The sequence below is a fragment of the Glycine soja genome, chromosome 4 (assembly GCF_004193775.1).
Source record: "Glycine soja cultivar W05 chromosome 4, ASM419377v2, whole genome shotgun sequence".
In the NCBI taxonomy this organism is placed as follows: Eukaryota; Viridiplantae; Streptophyta; class Magnoliopsida; order Fabales; family Fabaceae; genus Glycine; species Glycine soja.
In genome coordinates, this window is record NC_041005.1 from 2,189,392 (window position 1) to 2,214,185 (window position 24,794).

The 24,794-nt window shown below is 31.0% G+C and overlaps 3 protein-coding genes across 3 annotated transcripts; all 3 read right to left on the reverse strand.

Annotated features, from left to right (window-relative positions):
- Nucleotides 1-3,459: 3,459 nt before the first annotated feature.
- Nucleotides 3,460-9,245, reverse strand: LOC114408602. The gene is made up of 7 exons (XM_028371705.1): nucleotides 8,982-9,245; nucleotides 6,814-8,754; nucleotides 6,660-6,717; nucleotides 5,948-6,096; nucleotides 5,470-5,556; nucleotides 4,697-4,825; nucleotides 3,460-3,766 (listed from the first exon to the last, which is right to left on the reverse strand). Exons 1-7 carry the CDS (start codon nucleotides 9,048-9,050, stop codon nucleotides 3,677-3,679), a joined length of 2,523 nt encoding a protein of 840 aa, XP_028227506.1. The 5' UTR covers nucleotides 9,051-9,245; the 3' UTR covers nucleotides 3,460-3,676.
- A 3,379-nt stretch (nucleotides 9,246-12,624) lies between these two features.
- LOC114408603 (floral homeotic protein DEFICIENS-like) lies at nucleotides 12,625-16,619 on the reverse strand. Its single transcript, XM_028371706.1, has 7 exons — nucleotides 16,304-16,619; nucleotides 16,157-16,223; nucleotides 15,997-16,058; nucleotides 15,775-15,874; nucleotides 14,635-14,676; nucleotides 14,490-14,534; nucleotides 12,625-13,044 (listed from the first exon to the last, which is right to left on the reverse strand). The coding sequence occupies exons 1-7, from the start codon at nucleotides 16,489-16,491 to the stop codon at nucleotides 12,865-12,867; spliced, it is 684 nt and encodes a 227-aa protein (XP_028227507.1). The 5' UTR covers nucleotides 16,492-16,619; the 3' UTR covers nucleotides 12,625-12,864.
- Nucleotides 16,620-21,215: 4,596 nt separating this feature from the next.
- On the reverse strand, nucleotides 21,216-23,885 carry LOC114408604 (S-type anion channel SLAH4-like). Its single transcript, XM_028371707.1, has 2 exons — nucleotides 22,940-23,885; nucleotides 21,216-21,648 (listed from the first exon to the last, which is right to left on the reverse strand). The coding sequence occupies exons 1-2, from the start codon at nucleotides 23,819-23,821 to the stop codon at nucleotides 21,385-21,387; spliced, it is 1,146 nt and encodes a 381-aa protein (XP_028227508.1). The 5' UTR covers nucleotides 23,822-23,885; the 3' UTR covers nucleotides 21,216-21,384.
- Nucleotides 23,886-24,794: the final 909 nt, after the last annotated feature.

Genomic DNA, 24,794 nt, shown 5'->3' on the forward strand with positions numbered 1-24,794 from the left:
TCTTATGTATATAATATAAGTTTGTTTTTTTTTACAAATATCCTTTAATAATAAAACTTTTTTTTAGAAATCAACAGGACAATGGAATTTCTTGTGTATATAAGTGTTTCTTACAAAAATACCCTTTATTAAAATATTTTCATTAGATATATTTCTTTATTCAAATCTTATTACAAATATGACATTCAACTATAAGTTCAAGATATTTTTTAAAATAATCAAATTACTTTTTGAAGACATTGAAAATTTAATTACAAAATATAAAGTAAATAACAATTAAAATTAAAATATAAATAATATTCAAATAGTAAAGAAACTAACAACATTATTTTAATTAGGGGTGTTCACGATTTAAATGAAAACTGATCCGCATATGTTTTTTAAGCTTGGTTCGAGTGACTTTTTGATGAAAAATGGAATCAAATCAAACCAATATTTTATGGTTTGGTTCGGTTCGATTTTTGTAATTTTTACAAAATATTATTTCACTAAAATTTATAATTTTTTTTCATATTTTGAATCAAATTACATTAAAAAAATTATTAATAACAATCTATGAAACTTATTAATATGTTAAACATTCTAAAATAAAAATTTGCAAAAATCTCATCTATTTCTAACATATCTTAAAAAAATCATATGAAAAAAAACTAATATGCATTATATAAGTTTTATATACATGACATTACAAAACATTGTGAAACTCAAATGATATACGTATAAAATATATAACACTAAAGTAATATAAGTATTAGTACAAGTATTGTGGTTTGATTTGGTTTCAAAAACATAAACTGCAAATCGAACTGAACCAATCAATTTGAGAAAAAACATTCAAACAAATCCAAAAAAAGTTGATTTGGTTCGGTTTTCGGTATTTTGTGTGATTTTTTGTTTTTATTTTAGATCGGTTTGGATTTGAATTCTCCTAATTTTAATGGCTATGGTGCTAAAAGTGTTGAGAATCTGCCTGTTCTCCATGAACTTGTCTAGGATTTAGTCTGTTTTTGGATTTTTCCTTTCCTGTTTTTCTTGTTATTTTCCCTCTCTTGTAACCAAATAATATTAACGACGAATGTCAGTGCAAAATCAATCAAATAAATCAGAATGAGGGTAATGAGTGTAGAATCAATCAAATATATTTTTACCTTACACAAAGACACAATGTTGAAAGAAATAAGAGAAAAGGACTTGCATGAAATGTTAGAAACAAGATGTTGTTGTTGCATTCTATTTGTTGAAAATTTTGGATAATGAGGAACTTTAACTAAAAGGGGCATTAATATCTTGCACCTCCCATTTTACATCCTACACCTCCCAAAAGACTATAAAAATACTACTTTACCCTACACCCTCACCTTGAATAGAATACATTTTCAAAATAGCTATTCGAGAATAGTTTTTCATATTACATAATAGTTGTTTTAAAATACAATTTTTTTATTTCAAAATAGTTATTCTGAAAACTATCCTATTCTAATATAGTTGCTTTGGAATAATGGTAGGACCCCCTTTCCTTCTTTAAACTTGAACCCATCACGACACACAAGAGAATGACGATGATCCCAAAAGAGCCCCTCCTGGCTTCGAACCTAGACCGTCCAGCGTCATACAGGTCTTGTTCTCGTCTAAACCTTGTAGAACACTTGGGTGACAGAGGGGAGAGGAAGGAAAGTTATTAGTGCTGAGGGAATTTTTTTACCATTGAAGCTTTTTGAGAGGTAGAGATGAAAATGAGCCAAGCCGCTTGTCGACCTATTTAAGGCTCAGCTTGACTTGGCTTGTTTACTATAAAGGGTCAAGCTCAAGCTTTTTAAGAAGCTTTTTTAGATAAAAAGGCCAAAGTCAAATTATAAAAAAAATTTGTTAAACTTGACAAATCGACTTGTTTAAGTAATAATAATAATATTATTAATAATAATAATAACTATTATCTATACCATTTCTATGGTAGTATGAATGACATAAAGAAGTGACATAAAGTGCTTAGAGAGTTCACTTACAAACAGGAAAAAAAAAAAAAAGACTCAAGTTAAAAAGATAATGCAACCAACCGACAATTTAAATACTTTTATTTGACTATATTAGTATAAATCATCTCTAATCCATATATTTTTTAATATTATGCTCTCTCCTTTTCATTTTCTTTTGATATACTTTGTGTTTTAACAACTTGAATTCAATATAATTTTGTTCATAAATTATTTTTGGATTTGTACATTATTTATACAAAATTTTATAAGTTTCTTTTTTTAGTTAGTATTTCACTAGGTTTTAAAACAATTAATTGGTCAAAGACGTCTTTAAACAGACTTTTAAATAGGCTCGTAAACCAAGCCTTTAAAAAAAGTCTATAACATGTAATGAGCTAAGCTCAAGCCTTGCGTATTCAACTCAAGCCGAGCTCAAACCTAGTAAAACTTGACTTGACTCATGTCCATCCCATTGAGACGGATAAGATTCATATTGGGAGGTGTAGGATACACCTCCCCTAAAAGGGGTGTGTGACCTGTTTACATAATTAACACTTTCCTCCCAAACCAGGAAAGTTGAAAAACTAAGGAGGTGTTTGGTTTGGTTGTTTTCTATTTTCATTTTCACTGAAAACAAAAAATGGTGATGGAAATGTACCTAGTTGGATTTCTGAAAACGTTTTCAGTGGAAATGAAAATAAGAAACAACAAGAAAATGAAAACAATAAAACCTCATTTTCAGTGTTTTCAGTTGAAAACAGAAATCTCATTTCGAGTAAAATGAAATTGCAGTAGCAATGAATGTAATTTTAAGCAAATCAAAAAATACAAAAATACAAAAAGTCAATATATCATACATTTTTAATATTTTTATTTCATGAAAACAGAAAACAAGAAGTCAAACCAAACATGTTTTCAGAATTCTAATCTTTTGAAAATGAAAACAGTTTTCAAAAAATAAAAACAGGAAATGAAAACAAAAAATAAAAATGCAAATCAAACACACCCTAACAAGTTCTACCCGCCAAACACCCTATAAGCCATTATTTTGTTTTAAAAAAAAGATTTCAAGACGATATAGGCAAAATAAAAACACTAATAATTTTACTGTTTTTTATATAACGTTTTTAAAAACAAAGTGATATTTTCGCAATTAAAAGTAAATCAAAAAATAGAAAATAGAAAAAACATTATCTGAACAATAAACAGATGACAAGGTCCACGGCATTTGATTAGAAATGATAATTTTATTACTTGTACAACTACACATTCAAACGCAGTATTTTTTTAACTAAGATCGTAGTTTTCATTTCAGAGGCTAGTGAAGGGCTGAACGGTTCAAAGGTAAACAATAATAAATAGATTAATAGTATGCTGCTTTATAGATTATTTATCATGTGAACCGGGGGCAAAATGCAGGGTTGATAAGATTCAGTGTGCAATTATCTTACCTTCAGGGTTGGATAAATTTACCATGTTACAGAACTTTTGGGTTGAATTATCTTACTTTCGCATGCAAAAGAAAATCGGGAAGAAAGTGCAGAGCGGCAGAAATCCATTCGGGGGAAACACAAGTTCACCAATAAGTGCAATGACATACAACAATAGGATCACTGCTTACCATTTCACCAAAAATCAGAAAGTGCACTAAAAATAAGCACCTTCTGTGTAAGTGGACCCCTTGCTTCATTTACAAATCGACACTAAAAGGTCTGAGAATGGTCAGAAATGTAATCCAGGTACTGCTTCACACGACTTTGATTTATGTCAAATATCAAAGGCATGCCCCTCACCTACAAAATAGACCACTTATAACTACAGAAACTCAACAAAGAATTCACATTTCCAATTAATACTAGTAATCCAACATAGTGCACGTTTGAGCAAAAGCCGGGTAAAAAGAGCAGTGAAATGAAATTCTAAATTCAGTTTATTATTCATTTTATAAAACAAAAATAGACTTGCTACAACAGAGCATATATGGAAGTGAAATAACATTATCTGTATCGTGTCATTTTTGTAACACCAGCTGTATTTTTATATCTCTTTTAAGGATGTCTGGTGAAATTGAAGTAGAAGGTACAAAGAAATCCACGACTCTACGTACTTAATTCAACTAACAAACAAAAGAAAACATTTGCAAGCAGAAGAACACCGTCCAGCTTACATCAACTCCAAAGTTAAATTCTGTAAAACCCAAACACTTGTCTAAGGATCAATGTTATGGCATGCATGAAAAGACTATTCTAGCAGCATTAAATCAAAAGGATTCCAAGTTTGCAACAACACATGGGCATGAACGTACAAAGATGGAAAGAACAAAACTTAACCAATAAGGATAATGATAGACCACAATTACTGAGTTGAATGTTAAAAGGAAAAAGATAAAGTGACAAACACACATGGATGAGGAGGACTGAATAGGATATAAATTATAAAGGAAATAATAATTTTGTTCTGGAACATAAAAAGTGCACAGTGAATAGTAGGAGGTGGGAATTCAGCTAGATAAGAAATGATAATATAAAGAGAAGGATTGGAAGTGCAAGGGGGGCATGAATCAAGAGAACTAAAAGGGAATGGATTTGAACTAAAGGTTGCATGCATCAGCAGAACCTTTGTTTTTATCAGGAAGAGAGAGAGAAACAAGCATTTCCTATCAGATAATTCAAAATGAGACTTGTGCAAATCAATCAAATCTGAAAGGAGCTATATGACCATACCTCAACCAGACAATTGGAATGCAGTCTTTGAGACTGACCAGTGTGCACTTCTTTGCTATTTACAAGGATTGAACTCTTGCCAAAGTTTTTGATGTAGAATGTGCCATCTTTAGCCATCTTTATAATTGCCTACGAGTTAGCAAGGAAAAACAAAATATATTTAAGTCAACTTTATTCGGTAGTGAAGGCAACACCTAACTGTCTATGCCCAACTTATAATATCTCAAACTACACATGACAAAATTAATATTATTCCAACTATTTGAATTTACATCAAGTCAACATCACATTATAAATATAATGACCATTACAACATGCACCAGATGAAGCAGTTTACCCTTATGATCTATCAGATGAATAACCCTGATGCATTAAAGCATACACAGATCCTTCATACACTACATAAATTATATCAAATCACAATGTTTCTCATTAAATTCCTAGCACGGCATTCATTTCTCTTTGAAGCTAAAATTAGGAGAAAAAAGGGGAGAACTGCCGATGTATCAGCAGAACTTTTATTTTCTGCATTTCTCTGATCTAAAACAGCATTACAGCAGTGAGAAAGACCATGCATTATTTTGCTGTTGAAGTATTTCATAAACCATATTGAGGTTATTAGTACAGTGTAACTTATTTTCTGATGTAAACACTGCTATCTAAATTTGAAAATGAGATGTACATTATGCATGTTTTTATCCAAAATCTGTCAAATGCAGCAAAAAGTTGCTGCAGCATTGACATTTAAGTTTAAGTTGGTAAATATAACTAACCTGACGTCGAGATATTGCATTGCCATGCCCTCCTTTGCCCAAGTCAATGTCCACAGGAACACTTTCAGTTGCTCGTCCAAGTAAAACCTGCAGGATGAATTGAGCCATCATTAAAGCATTATCCAATATCTTAAATTCAATTTAAGTATTGAAAAAAAAAATATCCCAGTGCAGCACTCTTTTCAAAGCACATTTATGTTTATCCAACTACTACTTCTTTTAGAGTTTGACTTTCATCACAAAACTCATTCAATAATTTACAAGCAGATTGCTGCCTCAAGTCAGGAACACAATCTGAATAAAACAACCAAATGTGTGTGTGTGTGTAACCATATATATAATGCATGTGAGACTTTTTTAAGAAGTTATTAAAAAATAAATATGAGCTCGTTATGCTTTGAGTGTTTGAAACGGAGTCAGTAAAAAAGATCCCTCAAATGACAAGTTGACCAAGTAACCTGTATACATGCTCAAATACCTCGGGTTTCTTAATATAATGCTTTGAGTGGCGACTGTACAAAATGGCAAATGCTCCATGTGAATCAATGGCTCTTTGAATACAAGAATGGGAACCTTGTTCCAGCCTCATGATAGCTCTCTTACTTTCCACATGTTGATATCTTGATACTAAATTGTAATCAGAATATATATTGTTAGGCTATAATAAAAGAAAGTACACAGTGGTAGTAACAATGAAAAATTAATAAGCTGTCATTGATCTTATAGTGTAAATCTTGTAATCAACCCATTATCAAGGAAAATATATAAACACAATGCATGGAGACACTATGGACATATTTGACAAAATTCCACAAATTCTATATATTATGCAACTGACTTGCAAATCCATTATCACCTTACCAATAAACTGGAGATCATTGGAAAGAGCATTAAAGTATTGCAAGCTCTTGGAATACGAAAATTCCTCAACCCCCCTCTCCCCAAAGTGCCTCACATTTTATCTTTACTTAGCAATTTGTGAAGACATCATGTAAAATATGGGCAACCATAAGGAAGATAAATGAGCCCTAAGAGGCAGTCAACAGCCCAAGTAACTGATGCATGCGCCCCTACCATTTAATTGGGTCATCACTTCATTTTAGGCATCTCCATATCTCTTCTCCAAAGAGAAAAAAACGAAAACAAATAACACAAAGTAACAACAAATAAAATCCATGACTGTGTTATACCTTCCTCATTATAATAAGAATCCTGGTGATCATGAGGATCCAGGTCCATATCAAGTACCTGCAGGAGTGAAGAATGAATAAGTCAGAGAATGGCTATGGGTGCGAAAAAGGCAAAGTTAATTGTTGAGAGAAAGATTGATGCAATAAAACTTACCATTGCCTCTACGTCAGAATAAGAAGGAAGCTCATCGTCACTCTCTATATATTGCTCTTCCTCATCTAATGCTGGAGGATTTGCCACCAGCTCTGACTCAAGAACATCTGAGTATCCCAGTTCAGCACGTTGCAACTCATCTTGAAGTGGCAAGGGTAAATCTTGTTCATTTTTCATGCTAGAACCATTAGGTTGGGGATGATTTCTGAAGTCTTTAGAATCAGCAGCTGATTTCTTCATGAAGGAATTTGCCACATGATTGCTTGGATCCTTTGCCAAGCAAATGCTGGTAGCTTCTTCCTTTTTATTTGCATGCAAAAGAGCATCTGTTGTGTTTGCAGCATCATTTCCACCTAAGCCACCAGAAACAATAACAGAACTCCTAGACACTGTGTGTGCTGCATGATTAGCAGGCAACTCACATTTTACCTTAGAACCACCAACAGGTCCTGGGAAGCAAGGAGATTCCATCATCTGAAAAGATACATGAGGTGCTGCAGGGTTTTTCTTTTCTACATGCATCAAAGTTTTACCTCTTTCACTAGCTCTATGCTTAATAACAGATGAAGAAATTGGTTTATTGGATACTTTGAAAATTAATTTAGATGAAGGGGGAAATATGACAGGAGGCACATCAAATGGTAGAAAAACGTCATCATTTTCTGGAATTTCTTGGTGCTCGGTGTTTATTGAACAGGGCATACTTTCATTAATTAGTTCAGGAAATTGGGGGTCTGTAGTCGAGACAGAAGATGACATTTGGAACTCTAATTTGTGAACTACTTGTAAACCACGAGAGCTTGACCCCGAGTTGTCATCCAATTCTTTGTGACATGAAACTGACTGATTTATAACATGTGCCTGTGAGGCCATTAACGACTCTGTTTCATCCTTTTTAGAGATCTGATCTGAATTAATATCATTTGTAGAATTTTGTAGTAGTGAAGTCAGACCATCAAAGTAAGACTTGTCAATCCCTTCATCTCCATCAACATCCATCAGAATCTGTTCTTCCTCGCTACTGAAGTGGAGGAGAGAATTGGACAGTTCTTCCAAATAAGCATCCCCACAAGCAATAGGATCATTAAAACCATCACATGGCAAATCGTGTTCTTGAATGCTCTCATCTGTCCTCCAGACTGGCATTTCATGAAGTGAAGATAAGTTAAATGATGTTCCACACTCTAACTCTGAATCAAATACATTGTTTTCATCAAACTCAGGACACATATTTCCAGGGTCATTGTTGATATGATCCAATGTGGACAAAGGCATTCTCTCTAAACCATCGTCTCCAATCCACCCATCTATAGCCAATTCATTAGGAACATCCAAATCCTCAACAACTCCATCCAAAGGCACATTGTCTTCAAAAATCTGAGGTTCTTCCTTAAGTACACTCTTTAGCTCGACAGGGAAATTCTCTTCAACTGCATTGTCAACTCCATGGCAAAACACACCAGCAGCAACTCTATCAGAAGCAACATTATCATCCATCAAATTTTCAGGAAAAGCATACTGAGCAGGATCAAGACTTGAAAAATGATTAGAAGTTCCACCTTCAGGCATGCAGTTTCCAGATAAAGGATCACTCCCATGCACTGCATAGTTACCATTTTCCGAATCAACTAGAAAACTTAAGTCCATGGAAGTTAACATGCTATTGCGGATTCTTTTGCACCTGGCATAATACAAATTGCGAACACTCTCGGACTTTCTTGTAGCAGAAACAACTTTCCGTTCTTTCAAGTGTCCAAACCTATAGAACTTTGATGGGAGAGGCGAAGCCGAAAGCTCAAAGTTTGTCATACCGGCCGCGGCTTCAGCAGAAATGACAGGATCATAGAGGAGAGAATACCACCGATCCTGTATCTCTTTAAGACTATATTTTCGAGAAAACTGCACTGCACCTTTCGCAAGCGATTCTAGTGAAGCACCAGCCTGCAATTGTCTCCAAAATGAAAACCAGAAGCAAATAAAATATAGATCTATTCAATATTCAGCATATTTATAAACAGCGTTTTCCCTCGCAAATAATCTAAACATTAAAAAAATGGTTATTATTTTCTCTAATACAGGTCGTACCAAACACGAAATCGATAATGTAGGCGGCGAAAGGGAATATATATATGGAAAAAGGGGGGAAAGGGAAAAGTGAAAGGGAGAACCTCAACGGCGTTCTTGAGAAGAAGATCGTCCTCGGGAATCCAAGAGGCGAATGAAGTGAGAGCTCCCATCGTCGTCTCTCAACAGTGTCTCCGCCTCCGTCGCTCTGAACCCAGCAAAAACCCCTATGTGTGCGTGTGAGAGTGCTTTTAATTGGACTTGCAACGCTATACAAGGGTTTTAGGCTTTTAAGGCGCAAGAAAGAAAAACCCGTCCAACCGCGTTTCTGTTATGATTGACCGGGATTTCTTTTCTTCTTCGGACTCTTTTTTTTGGGGTGAAATTCTAATTTTACTGAAAACAAGATTATGAATGACCGTTCCGTTAAGATCTCAAAATATCTCCTTGTTATTTTTTTTTTTTTACTAACTTATTTATTTGACATTTAGGAGACGTTTGACTGAAAAAAAATCTTTTCATATCCGAAAAACATAAATCCTGATAATCAAGAATCCTGAAATTAAAAAAAAATTAATAAAAATAATATGATGTTTTTATTATAATAAGATAAAAATTAAACTAAAAAAAAGTGAGATTTTTACCTCTTACAGGAAAATGTTCGTGTTAGAAAGTGGATTAAAAGTGTGTATAACGTGAGAAATTAAATTTCTCAAGTTATGAATTTTGGAAAAGTGAAAAATTCTCTCCCACCAAATATTCCTTTAAGTATGTTTGGTAAAAAAAAAAAATTTCCGGAAACCTGAAATTAAGAATTGAGAATATTTATTTCTTATGTTTAATTTATTTTTTAAAGTATAATTTTTTACAAAATTATTCCTATGAAATGTGTAAATCTAACTTTCCTAAATTAAAAAAATATTACAATAAAATATTACGCTATTTTTATTAAATAATTTCATGTAAAAATAATTGAGATTTCTTGTAAAAATATCATGATACTCCATGATTTCAATAAACGTTTATAAAAATAAAAACAAAGAAGAAAAAACATTTATAAGTAATATTTATGATCAATCAAGAAGATTTTATTTGGGATTCTAATTCTCGGTCATGAAAATTATTTCTTTTACCAAACGCCCTTAATAAAAATATAAAGAAAAAAAAAACAAAGAAGAAAATAGCATTTATAAGTATTTCATAGAATATTTATGATCAATCAAGAAGATTTTATTCGGGATTCTAATTCTCGGGTATGAAAATTATTTCTTTTACCAAATTCCCTTAATAAAAATATAAAGAAAAAATTATAATAAATGATGTGATGTCATTAAAAAATAAAAAATAATAATAAATATTAATGAAGTGTTTAAAAAAATAGTGTCCAAGAATATTATTTTTTAAATTAAATAATATCATGAATTTTAGTAAATATTAATCTCTAATCTCTATATTACCAAATTTATATCTTGAGAATTTAATTAAAATATACTAAAAAATTTAAACAAATATATCGACATCCAATTATCAATTAATATGGACAGTAAATTCGTAAACTTTTATATGAATTAAGAATAATTTATGACTAGTTGACATTTTTACATTAAAGGTAAATTTGGTCTAATTGTTTTATTTATTTAAAAACTACTTTATATTAAAGCTAGAAATAAGAATTTAAAAATATAAGTATAAATTATTTGCTATTTTAGATTTTTCATAACTTAAGGGGATTTTAGTATAAAATAAATTGTTTCATACTTGGGAATCATAATTTTTTATGAATTAATAAAATTTATTTGATTGGTAATGAATATTATTAAGAATATTTATTATAAGTTTTTTTTTTTAGAAATCAAAGAGGTACATAATATTTTCATCACTTATTTTAATTATTTATCACATTAAATAATCTAATGAAAGTAACCTGATATGTTAATTATAATATTTTTTTTAAAATTCATGAAAGTTAAATTTTCACCTTCCACGATGGGAATATTGTTGTAAACCTAGTTAAAAACATTTTGAGTGAAACATTCTTTCTTAAGAGTGTTTTTTTAATGGATCTCATATATGAAAAATCAAGATTCTCATTAAATTAAAAACTTCTCTCCTACTGATCAATCTATAAATGTTCATTTACAAGAAAAAACCCAGGTTCATTAATTTGGTGGTCAAGGTATAACATGATAAGATAAGAACATGATACAATAATAGTAATATAAACTTTATCTTACCTAATGCTTGGTGCACACCATGATACGGACCAAATAATGATAAGTGATGGCGGTGGTGACAATGACAAAATGGTGAAATCAATGATGACGATAACAACAATGACAACCTCAATAATGATGATAACAATAATGATAATGATTGTTGTTATGATTGTGATATCGATGATGATGGATAAATGATAGTGAAAACAATGATGTTAATAACAATAGTAACAATGATGATGCGAAGTGGTGGTGGGATGTGGTGGTGGTTGCTACGATAGAGATGACGATGATAATAGAGATAATGAAGGTGAAAGGATGGTGATGATAACTACAATAATAATAATGACAAAGCTAGTTGCAGTGTAGCAATAATAGTAGCAGTGTGAAAGACACAAAGGGATTAATAGAGCAATTATATCATATCATGTTGCTTTCTAACTTAGTTTTCTTTCATAATAAGAAATATACTATACAAAAGGAAGGATTAAAAAGGTAATAAGACAAGTAAATCATATGATTGTTGAGGCACCAAAAAATTTATTATGACAAGATAGGATAAGATAATATTATATGCTGACATGACTCTTTTACTTAAAATATATTGGAATTATAAAATCATTAAAATAATTATATATATATATATATATATATATATTAAATTTCTTAATATCTTTAATCACTACTCAAATATATTTCATCAACCTTAAGCACATGCAATATGAAATTTATTTACAAACTAACTTTTTATTTATGCAAAATAATATTTTATAAATTAATTAAAATAATATTATAATACATATACATTTCATTTTCTTTATATTTATAAGTAGGGATGGGTAAACGGGCCCAGGTTCATGAACTGCCCCGCAGGGTCCACAATCCGCTCGGGTAACAGATCGGTTTTTTTAAACGGTCCATGTTTATATCATATTTTTGGGTCCGTCCCGCTTAACTCGCGGACTATGTGGATTTAGCCTGTGGGTTGTCCGCATTAGGATTTTATTGCTTCAAATATGGAATCATTTGTTGTTGGAGATGTTTAAGTTTCATATTTTAGATTTATTGCTTGGATTTTTTTTGTTAAAATATTATTTATTTTATTGATGAAATTGACTAATTGTTAAGATTTTATTTACATTTGTATTGAACTTAATTTGATTGTGTTGTATTTTTATTAAAATTGAAATTCTTTTAAAACTAAGCCCGCAGACCGACCCGTTTGACCCACGGGGTCCACAGGATGGAGTTGAACTAATTTATTTAGTTTGTGTAAGAATGCGGGACGGGCTGGCCCAGTCTACTGCCAATGTGGACTTATGCAGACGGGCCTTACGCAGGACGGATCGACGTGCTTATCCACCCCTATTATAAATATTTATCCAATTTACTATTTAGGATCGATTGTTTATGAAAGAAACCTGAACGTTCTCTTTTTAATTTCAAACGAAAACACCACGGGGTATATTTAAAGTAGAAAATATATCATAATAAAAATATTTAAAATAGACTTATATATGAAACGCTCTATATAATCATGCATGCTAAACCATTCTCAATAAAAGGAAGCACAACTTCATGTTTATGGTATATGATTAGGCAAAAAGAAAATACAGATAACAGTAGTTGCAATTGAATAATTCACACATGCGTTCCACGGAGAAGATTCGTGAGATTGTTTTGTGGTTAAGTACAAACTGCAACAAGTCATTCTTATTGAAATTTGAGTGAATATGGTATTTCTGGTGGAGAGAGCTTAAGCAATTGCGTACTAGAAAAGTAAAGGGTAAGTGGTAAGATCAGAGCCTGCTCCTCCGCTATGGGCACTAGGATGGCTTGGTTGTATGCTCAATGCGAACATGCGTGGACCTAAATTTGAGAATCCGATCACAGACTCATACTCCCCTCCATTATCTATCAATGCAAAACGTGGATCTTCTGCTTTTGCATCCTTCAAATTAAATACACAATAAAACAATATGCCCATTCAGAATATTATATTTCTTTAATTCAATCTACATACATGCCAGGGATTCGGCTGGAGAGAAGCTGTCAAGTAAATCTGCAATATATATACACACATATCGCATCTACAATACATTTGCTATATATCTTTTACAAAACATGTGATTTTTATTAACTATAACAATCATGTAAATAAGTGTTGAGAGAAGCATTGTTAAAGATTTTACAAGGAAAAAAAAAAACTGTGCGTGATTTATCATGTGGTAATTAGTAGCTAGTGTGGGAATTCCTAGAAATGAGAGTAAACATTTTCCTACAACGGTAGATTTATATCAGGGTACGTTAAGCTTTGTTGAGATATTATTTATTTAATTTAGTTTTGGATGTACTTATCAACAATATACAAAATATTATTCCTAAATACATACTTTCTGTGATAATATAGGTTTGACTGAAGAATCAATGGAAGAGATGATTCACTCTAAATTTAAATTTTAGAGACAAGCATCGAAGGTTTTTGCTGTTGGACGTAAATATCGGAAAAGATACCGTACCACATTTTTTACGTCTAACTATTTACAACAATACTTCCACCATTCTTAATTATAAAATTCTTTTAACTGATTTATATCTCTTAAGAAAAATAATTGGTTTAATTAATTATATTAAATTTATTAATTATTTATACTATCATTTTAAAATTATTTTTTTTATTTCTCTTATTTCTTTATTTACTTAATTATTTCTCATAAATATTTGAAGAGAGAATAATTAAGCAAGGATATGGAGAGAAAAAAATAATTAATATATCTAAAAATTAAAAATTAATTTTATAAAAAGAAATAAATAAATTTTCTGAAAAAAATCTTATAATTAAAGATTGTGAGAATATTATAAAATAACGAGGGAATTATATATTAACAAAGATGTCACGTGGCTGAAAAAAAAAAAAAACAATAACAAAGATGTCACACACGGAATAGAAGCTTTGGTGGTTAAAATGGAAAAGAAAGCATTGGAAATTATTTGTGATTACAAAATACCTAAGTTGAAAAAGAACTTTAATTTTAGTGTAGTACCATATAACCAACTATATTGAACTAACATATCCCCGTATGTCTGAAGGTGAAAAAGTATTGATAAATAAAGTATATTATATAAATTTTAGTCTTGTAAAAAGGAATATACAAAATAAAGAAAGATATTGAAAGAAACATTGGAAGACATCACTAAAAGAAATTTGATTTTGAATAATATGTCTGAGAATTTAGTTTTTAGTCGAGTCCAATAACATTGTGTTATTTATGTATAACTATAACTTTATCAAGTGAAATAACACCATTATTGTTGTTCTTACTGTGTGTGTTTGGGTATGATCTAGGAAGCATTACAAATATTAAAATCAACGAAAACGTATGCTAAAATACGTACCAAGTCATGCAGGAGCCTGTTGTGCACTTCTTTCTCGTTATTAAACTACAAAATTTACAGAAATTTCAATAATCAAATGAAGTGATCGAAAATAACCATCAAATTAAGAAAATAATGAGAGCGGAAACACGTTCACTATTTTTACCTTTTTCCTCTGGGTGTCAATCTGATTTGTTATCACCTTATACTGTCAATAATTGTCAAAATTAAGAAACTTGTTAGCATGGTAAGGTATGGTAAGTTCGAAATCTTCAACCACTAAGGGTTCCTTTAAACAACCAAATTAATTTCTTGAACACGTTTTATTATAAAATTTGCACTAAAATTAATTTAAATATAAACATTTTAATCATGTTCAACAGCATTTTAATATCCTTTGTTAGCAATGCCTTTTTTAGAAAAAAAAAAATGTTTCATACCATCCAATACTTTTATTTTTTCTGCAACATATATACTTGAGACATGTTAACGTGGACAAACAAGCAGATTAAAATTCAGTTATCCAGAGGATCGATATGTCCATAATGATTAAAAATTGAACTGCTCTTGCTCCAAATAAGCGAACTGGAAAAAAGAACACAGATCTACATTTCTTTTTTAATTTTTGATATAAGCAAAAGAATTCATTAATGATAAATATGCTAAATTGAGCAAATTCAATAGAACACAGATCTACATGATACGCCTTCACCGATAGATCGAAAGAAATTCTACCCAGAAAACAAGCAAATTTTGTAGAATATCTAATTTTATATATTTAATTAAAAACATATAGTTTCCAATAATATCTTAGACCCATGTGTTGTTCCTCAAAACCAAACATTATGTGTCACAGGCAATGAATCCTAAAGAACGAAGGGGGGTCCCCAAATTTGAGCAAAAGTTAGACATCGCTAACCAAATAAGTGCTGCAGACACAGCACAAACAAGTTTTTATGTACAAAATTTAAGATCTTTACTCTTGTTTTCAAATAGCATGCACAGGGTAGCTAGCCTGATTGCTCATGTAAAGCAAAAGATAGGAATGTACTAGCTAGTCCTGATACTACTCTTTGAAAAATTTTAAAAAATTATGTTTCCGTAAAAAAATTCCATATTTGCCAGTTAGTTAACCAATTAGTAATGATGTGATGAATGTTAATCCGTTTCATCTTGATATGTCTCTATATCTCAAACAATATCAAGTTCTTAATGCGCTGTACGCATACATATATATATATATATATATACTTGTGAGAGAAAAGCAAAAACTAGTGTATAAATAGGAACATATAATTAATCAAACCTTACGCTCACGAACAACCTTGGCGGCCTTGTCCATTTCTTCCTCAAGGAGCTTGAGATCTTCCATGCCCAGCTCGTTCAGACAATCTCCCATTCTCTGCCTAAGCCATGAACAAACACCAGCAATAAACAAATTAAATAAAACATGTGCATGTGCATATATATAGATCAAGAAAAAAACATTACCAAAGAGATCGATCGAAGTGATGAAAGATATATATACCTAATCTCCTTACGAAGATTCCTATTCACCTCTTTCAGTTTCTTCAAGTTCTCTTGCATATTCTGGGGGACAAATCAACCAATTAAAATAAAATATATTATCAATTACAACTTCCAAAGCAGCAGGCAGAAGTAAATCTGAAGAAAAGAAAAGAGAGAACCTCGTAATGAGAGTTCCAGAGATCAACTCCCAGAGTCATCTGGTATTGATCGAAGAACTGCTTTGTTCTGGAAAAAAGAAAAAGACATAAGAGAGAAGATAGGTAGGTAGGGTTTGTTCGACGAGATAGAGAATAAAAAAAACGTACGAGGTGGAGGGGCTGATGTACTGGTGGAGTTTTCCAGTGCTGGAGAACATAATAATAGAAACCTTGGCATCGCAGAGAACGGTAAGCTCGTTGGCCTTCTTGAAAAGGCCATTCCGTCGTTTAGAGTAAGTGACCTGGCGGTTGGTGTTGTTCTCTATCCTCTTGATCTGGATCTTTCCTCTAGCCATAGCTAATAGCTAGCAGCTTCTTCACTTGCACGATCTGGGGCAGCGATTTCAATTAATGAGGGAAAGAGGAGGTGCATTTGCATTGCCGCAAATGGGAGGCCTCTTTGCCAAATTAGCGAAAGCTATTGCACGCTTTGTCATAAACGTCTTGTGCTCTTTCTAGTTTCATTGTCAACACCAGCTCCCATGTGCACTGTGGGGACCCTTACTTTCCGTCCTACTCCGTCACGGAAACGTAAACCATTCCCCCCCCTCCCCCCAAGTCACCAGTGCCTCACCCCCCCCCCAAGCCTCATACACTTAGGGCAACTTTTCCCTACATCTAATTTCATCACGTATGTTTATCATGGAATAAATGGTTAATTACATTTTCATTTATATTTTATACACTGCTACTTACTTTCAATATACTACATATAGTTTGGTTGTAAGTTAATAGAAATTGCTTTATTATTATAATCTTTGGTTTGAGCATGAAATGGTATTTGGATATGTCACTTTATTTTAAAATGAACCGAATAGATAAGAGAAGATTAATTGAGTGTGTTAAAAGGTGAAAATTATATTTATTTCTCGAAAGAAAAATATTTTCAAGATAGTAATATAATCTTCACTAATTTATTATATTATCAAATAAATGTTTAAAAAGTGAGATATAACATTTATTTTTTATTATGAATTCTTTTTAGTTAAATAAGTAAACTTATAGTTTTTAATTTAATAGAGAATTGTTTAATATTTAATATAAATTATAATTATAATGTCGATAAATATATTCATTTGAATTATAATAAGATTATAATTCATAAGATAATAGAATAATTTTGGATAAAAGTATTTTTTATTTAATGATAATTAGTTTCTAAATAATTTCAATGATAATAAAAGATAAGAATTGAAAAAGTTCAATTTGAGAAGAAATGAAGATGGGAAAGAATAAAGGATTAATGAATGTTCAGTAAAATAAACAAACATGAGTTCCTAAAAGTTACCTATTGAACATTTATTAATTTCTATGATATGAATGTTGGTGTTGTGAGAAAAGTGATTGTGTATTAATCCCAAAATTAACAATGAATTATTTTATTTATAAATTTATAACACCAACGGTGGAATTATATGATGTTGATATGTGTATATAAATATTTTTAAATACATTAATCTAATGTTAATAACTATGTTGGTGTATCTCCCCCGCAACCATATCAAATGGTTACTTCAATTTGTCAAAAATAATTTACTTTCAGTGCTTTACCATCTCACGTGGGAATGAAGTTATGGAAAACAATATTTTTAAACGAAATAAGTTTTTTCAATTACATAATCAAGTTCCCTCGAATTTCTCCTGTCCAATTCCCGTTTGAATGCCTCCAATCCTATCTAAAACAAACAAACTCTGTCACTCATTCCATTTAAAACTGTGATTTCTATAATAAGCGAGTTTCCGTGTTGGCTGCCTCCGCATTGAACACAACGTTATAACCTTGGGATTGAAGATTGATCTGCATGTGATATATATAGCTATATATACCCATGTTATATTGCTCGTAGCTAGGTTTAAGCGTTAAATGAAAGTGAAAGAGCAATTTAAAGTTCAAACATCAAAATGCTTTAGCTTGTCGAGCCCCACTAAATTGGAAAAAAGTTAACGTTGTCGAGGCCTTGTAGTGTTGTCATTTCGAATATTTCAGTACGCCTTAATAGCAAATTTTGAAGTTCTCATTTGCTCTCCTTAATTATCTTTTTAGTTTTTTTTTTTCTTGTTTACCTTAATTAACCATCATACTGGTGTGCGATGTACTCATTAACTTTACCCATGACTAATCACAAAAGTTTTAGGAAATTAATTTATATTAGTATGTCATTTTAAATATTTAAATTGATTATTATTAATTATATTTTATTTTTACTTTATTTTGTACTAGAAACACAAAATATGTTATAATCTTGCATATACAGCAAGTATTTATTATTAATTTTACATTATGAAACTTAATATACGTCACTTTTTCACTTTTAATCTTACATATTTTAAATATTTCAACGCATCAATAATAACTATAATTGATTATTATTAATTATATTTAAAATATGTCATTTTAAAATATGTCATTTTAAATATTTAAATTGATTATTATTAATTATATTTTATTTTTACTTTATTTTGTACTAGTAACACAAAATATGTTATAATCTTGCATATACAATGTCAAGTATTTATTATTAATTTTACATTATGAAACTTAATATACGTCACTTTTTCACTTTTAATCTTACATATTTTAAATATTTCAACGCATCAATAATAACTATAATTGATTTAAGAGAAATGATATTTGTACAACCAACAGAGAAAAAGAGAAAAAAAAAAGAGAAAATTTTGAATTTTAAATATAATAAATGATAAGGTGTGGAAGAGATAAATAAATACAAAAAATAATATTGTATAAATTATTTATAAATTATTATATGTGCAAGAGTGAAATCTGTATCTTAGCCGAAGATATTTTTCTAGGACGATCATCTTAAATTTTAATTACATCTCTCTATGGTCAAATTAATTCTATGCATGTTAATATGGCAAACTTTATAATTCTACGCTGCTATTTAGATATAGCATTATTTTATTCTCTTGATGATATTGAAAAATATATATCTTGTCAATGTCATTTAATGTTTTTCCCTTGCTTTTGTTGGACTTATATTGCAGATAAAGTTTGAGCGTCCGTCGCTCCTATTGTCTAGCTTCCAAGAAAACAATAGAAAAACCCAAGTTTTATATCTGCATTTGAATTAAAACATAAAAAGTCATATACACCTCTACCTAATCCATTTGATTTTGACATGCCAAATTTTGTTTAGATTTTTGGCTGTATTTTCACTCCAGAAGGATTAACCCGACGATGATGCTCTGTGATTTGTCCATCATTTCGCAAGAATAATCAAATAGCATGCACCTTTTGTGCTATTTAATTAAGTATTTATTTCTTTATCGGAAAAATTTGCATTGCTTCCTTTTTTATGTTTAATAAAGATGGTCAGTAAGTGATTAGAACAAATAGTATTTTAAATATGTGACCTTTCAATGGCTATAAGACTATAACTGTTTTCATCTGTCTAGCTTGATTATAAACTAAGGACCTACCCCATCGTTGCTTGATCCGACAAATGAATCGAACGAAAAGATATTTTCATCTAAATTCGAATTAACGAATTAGGCAAAGACATAATTAATTTATAGGAACCAATAAATTATCTCGGAACTTGGTCAACTGGAAGATTCATGAACTTGGTCGTCTTTATATTGAGCTAACACCGTTGTCAAGATGATTCCTTGTTCGAATTCGCTTCCTCCTCGGACTTGCGTGTGTCTTATTATGATATATAAGTTAAAACCTAAATATATCAAAATACATATATAACTCACTTGTTTCACGTTTAGATGAGACTTTTGACATGTTAAAGTTGGATGTCAAAACCAGTATGTTTTACCGTCGTACGACACTGAGAGCATGTTTGGTTTCTCGATATATATATATGGATATTTTTAATGGAAAAACTAATCATACTAAATATAATGTGTTTAAATTCATGCAGCGTATATTCATATAATTAAAAATAACTATGAAGAATTTAAATTGACTATGGTCATTGGCCTAATGGCGGGAGATTTGAGTGAATATTATGAGATTATACGTTTAAATCTCATTTTATGGACCTTGTATGATCTGAAAGTCAAGGGCATATTCTTTGTTTCAAGTGATGCTTCTTTAATTTGGAACAGGAAATTTCTTTATGTTGAAAAGAAATCAATGAGTAAGGTAAGGAAAAACTTCTTGTCCTTAATGACATGGGAATCAAAGAAGAGGTGCTAGAAACATGTAAAAGGTTCAAACGAAAGTTCATCCTAACTTAATCCTAAGAAAATTAAAAACTTATAATAAGGAAAACGAAAACAAATTGGCCCCTATTATATCTAAAATTATAAGGATTAAAATAGATTAAAAAAGTATGTGCAGGAATTAAATTAAACTAAATTAAAAAGTGAGTAGGAACTAACACGAACAATTTCTAGGTATAGGAATTAAAGGGTAAAATTTGTATATCTATAAGAAATAAATGAATGGCTAATTAAACCTATAATATTATATCAGTGTAATGTATATCAATTTTCAATATTATGTATCCAAGTATTGCTTCTATTGGTTTCTTTTCTGGCTTCCTAGTAGTTCTCTGCGTTTCTGTATGGTCTTGGTCTTCCTATGTGCTGTCTATTCCTTTTTCTACACACTATATATATACACGTTTAATTTACGTTTCGACAAAGTGATAGGCAACAAAAATATTCTTTAAGAAAAATGAAAAAAAAAAGAGTGCAAGTTTCAAGAGTGTTGACTGTCTAATGTCTATTGCCTTTTCTCTCGTAGTCTCGTAGCCCAGATAGGGTAAACATAAATGGCTAGAGGTCTGGCTGTTTTTGACGTAACATGAAGCAGAAATCTATAGTCTATATTTATAATTCCCCAAGTAAGAGGTAGCAGTAAGTTTCTGTTGGTTGTGTAGTAGGTCCAGCTGGTAGCAGTAATTCATAGTCATATTTTTCACGTATATATTAATTACGCCCATGTAATATTGTAACATGTTTACGATTGACAACACACACCTAACTAGCTAAGCTTATTTTCTTGTTTGCTCCAACACAGAATAATATAATTACGGACACATGACAGAAATTAAACTATTGCCTTAATATGGAAATTTTGATCGTTGATAATACAGATAGATATAGCGCTTGCATGCACCTAATTATCAATATAATTGTATTACGTACTAAGCGTAATTTGTAATTAAACAATGAAGTTTTGGTGATTCTACTAGTGTTGGTATAACAGATTAACTAATGAGCAAGCTTGCAATAATAGGATCGTTATCTGGTAGAAGCATCTTAGAGTTGAGCAGAGTGAACAACGTTAGAGCAAGGGAGACAAGAACTGAAAGGGCTAACAGAAAGAGCATTAGGATGTGCGAAAATGTTCCTTTGACTTCCTGTGCATAATCCGCTGAAACCAGAGCAAGTGCTGTAATAGGAAAGGAATAAGCCCACCAAGCAACATTGAACCTTCTCATAGATCTCCTGAACAGGGTTGGCCTGCAAATCTGTTCAACACATCCAAATTATGAATATTTCAAGCTAAAGGTTAATAAGAATTGAATATCTTAAAATTAAAAATATAGAAATAATAGGGTATATTATATTAAGAAGTTGAAAATATATAATTATTTTGTTACATTGAAAATATATAATTATTCTTTGACATTAATAAGTAAATATTTTGTATCATAATGTAAAAAAAGTATAAAAAGAAGAAAAATAAGAAATCATGTATTAAATAAATTTTAGTATTAGCTGGCAACGAGGCTCCATGCGCTGCGCACCAGTAAATATGTTTCCCCCGCAACCAATCGGCTGTTGAAATTGAAATTGACGACCACAAATGTTGACTATGAATATATGATAATTAATAAATAAATTTCTCTACCAGTAATCCTGTTTCATTTTCATATGAAAACGCTGGCTACAAGTGAATGAATTCAAATTTCATTTGATAATTAATAAACAAATTTCTCTGCCAGTAAATGTCCAGCTGTACATGTAGGCGTTGTCATTACTTGAAGGATGATCGCAGACAAAGAGATTCGAGATATAGATACCCCTACCATGAGAGAGTATGTATATGATACTACAAATATTTGTTTAATTTATTGCACGTACGGATGAAAACAACCACACTTTAAATTAATTTTACAATGTGAGAAAAATAATTACACACTAGTTATTCAATCATAATTTATTTATTAAAAATTATTAATTTTTAAAATAATTATTTTAATATATTTTTTATCTCTAATAAATATTTAATTTTTAATAAACTTTTATTTTGCATCAAATTTCTAATGAAATAATATTTTTATTTTTGGTCTTTAATATTTTATTGTAGTACATAATAAATTAATAACTTTTTTTTTACTTCCTTATAAATTGATGAATTTTATTTCAATCTTGATTAATAAAAAATGAAAATAATTATTAGAAAATAAATATAAAATTTATTAATTTATCATAGATTTAAAAAAATATTAAAAATTAAAAATAAAATTTTTATTTTATTAGAAACACAGAACAAAAATTTATTACAAAACAAAAATAAAAAATATATATTTATTAGGAATCAAAACACTTATAAATTTAAAATAATTATTTTAAAGTAAGTCAATCATTTGTGATTAAATAAAAATATAAATATGTTTAGACTAGGTCATTTTTCTTTTCTTAACTATACGTAAATCTTTGGAGGCTGTTATAATCGTATACTTAAAATTAATGGAAAGATATTTGAGATATTTATTAAATTATAGTTTTGTATGTTTTTATGATGAAATAAATTACCAGTGACGTGAAGAGGAATAGGGAGAGAAAGAAGAGCATCTTGGAAGCAGTATCAAAGGTGCCAACAATGGATTCCCAAGCCAAGCTTGCCACACTAGGTGCTGCAAAGAACAAGAAGAAAACCGGCCTCAACAACACCGGAAGGCGATCTCCACCGGACAAGCGCTGATAGAGCGTAACAAACAGCACCAAGTAATGCACCATCCCCAGCGAAAACAAGCATACTGCACTCTCTTTCCAACCCATGTTCGCCGCAGCTTGTGCCCCGACCAAGTTCCCTATCACCGACATCTGGCTGGTCGGATTCGCCACCGTCGACAAAAACCTCTTCCCCTTCGTGAACCACTGCCCGTAGATCTTCACGTCCAGCACCACCACCGGCACCGCGAACACCCACCACAGAACCAAGTAGGTTGCTGTTGTTGGCGCCACGAATGGCGCCGATTGAAGCAATAGAAGCCACGAAATCCACGGAGCGAAGAGGTAGTTAACCCCTACGGGATGCAAGAACTCCGCCTTTACCATCTTAAAGTAAAACAAGCACCGTAGGAGGTAAAGAAGAGAGAGCAACACGAGAGCAAAGAGAGCCAACGACCACAGTGCAAGAATAGCTGCTGCGGAAGGAAGCGTGCAAAGAACGCGTCGTAGAGCGGCGCTTGTGTCGTGTGTTGGTGATGATGATGATTCGATCAGTGTCTTCCACAACAAAGCTTGGCCACCGAGGGAGAGGCTTATTCTGAAGTAACCTGCATGGAATTTTGTTAGTATAGAATTCAGGGACGACGTTAAGGACAACGAGGTTGGTTCCTCATTGTTGTTATCGTTGGAGGTGGTCGTGTCTACCACAACCTCAATCTCGGATCGTGAAGCTTGGGTTGCCATGCCGAGATTAAGAAGAGATTTCTCTGATGTGCGCGTTTTGCTTTGTCCACATGCAAGGGTTTTATAGACTAAGGTTAATTAATTAGACCATAAGCGAGCGAGAGAGAGATAGCACAAGTGGGCGTATTAAAAAAAATTATACACTTCCGATTATTTTCAACTTCTTAATATAATATACAAGGTATTTCTCTGATCGATGTGCGCGTTTCTCATTATTTTTTAATTAAACCATAAGGGAAATGTGGTCCTTTCCGATTGCTTTGACACATTTTTTTATTTTATTTCACTTCTATTATACTGTCTATTTTCTCTCTTTTTCTTCTTTGTCGATCTTATTTCTCTTTTCTCACCTGCATACATTCATCCCAAAATAATATGTATATGCATTAGTGCATAACAAGTTACTAAAGTAGATTGATTTCAGCCAACAAGAGTTCTAGGTAATAATCTCAAATTATATCATGTCAAGCCTACTAAACAAATTAACCCTAAAGCAAGACATTATACTTTATCTCATTTTTATCCTAGTCATCAAATGAGCCACAAATAAATAAATAAACAAATATATATATATATATATATATATATATATATATATATATATATATATATATATATATATATATCATCTGTTCAGCAGTGACTTGAAGATGTGTGTTCTATGTTACAATGTTGCGATTTGCGGCACTCTTCTTTTTTAGGAAAAAAAAAAAAACCTCAATGCAGTTCGATCCATTTTCAGCGTTTGAAGGTTTAACAAAATAATAGGCCCAAAGATGCATTTCAAATTGGACCCGAATTGTCAACCCAAGCCTTTGAAGAATTTGATATCTAAAGCCTAGAAAGGATTCCGACCCTGCTCTCCTCATTTATAACACACAGAAAGTGTGTGTTTACATTATATAAATTACTAGATTAATTTATGATTTTTTATCAAAATAATTTATTTTGTAAATGAGTTTATTTTAATATT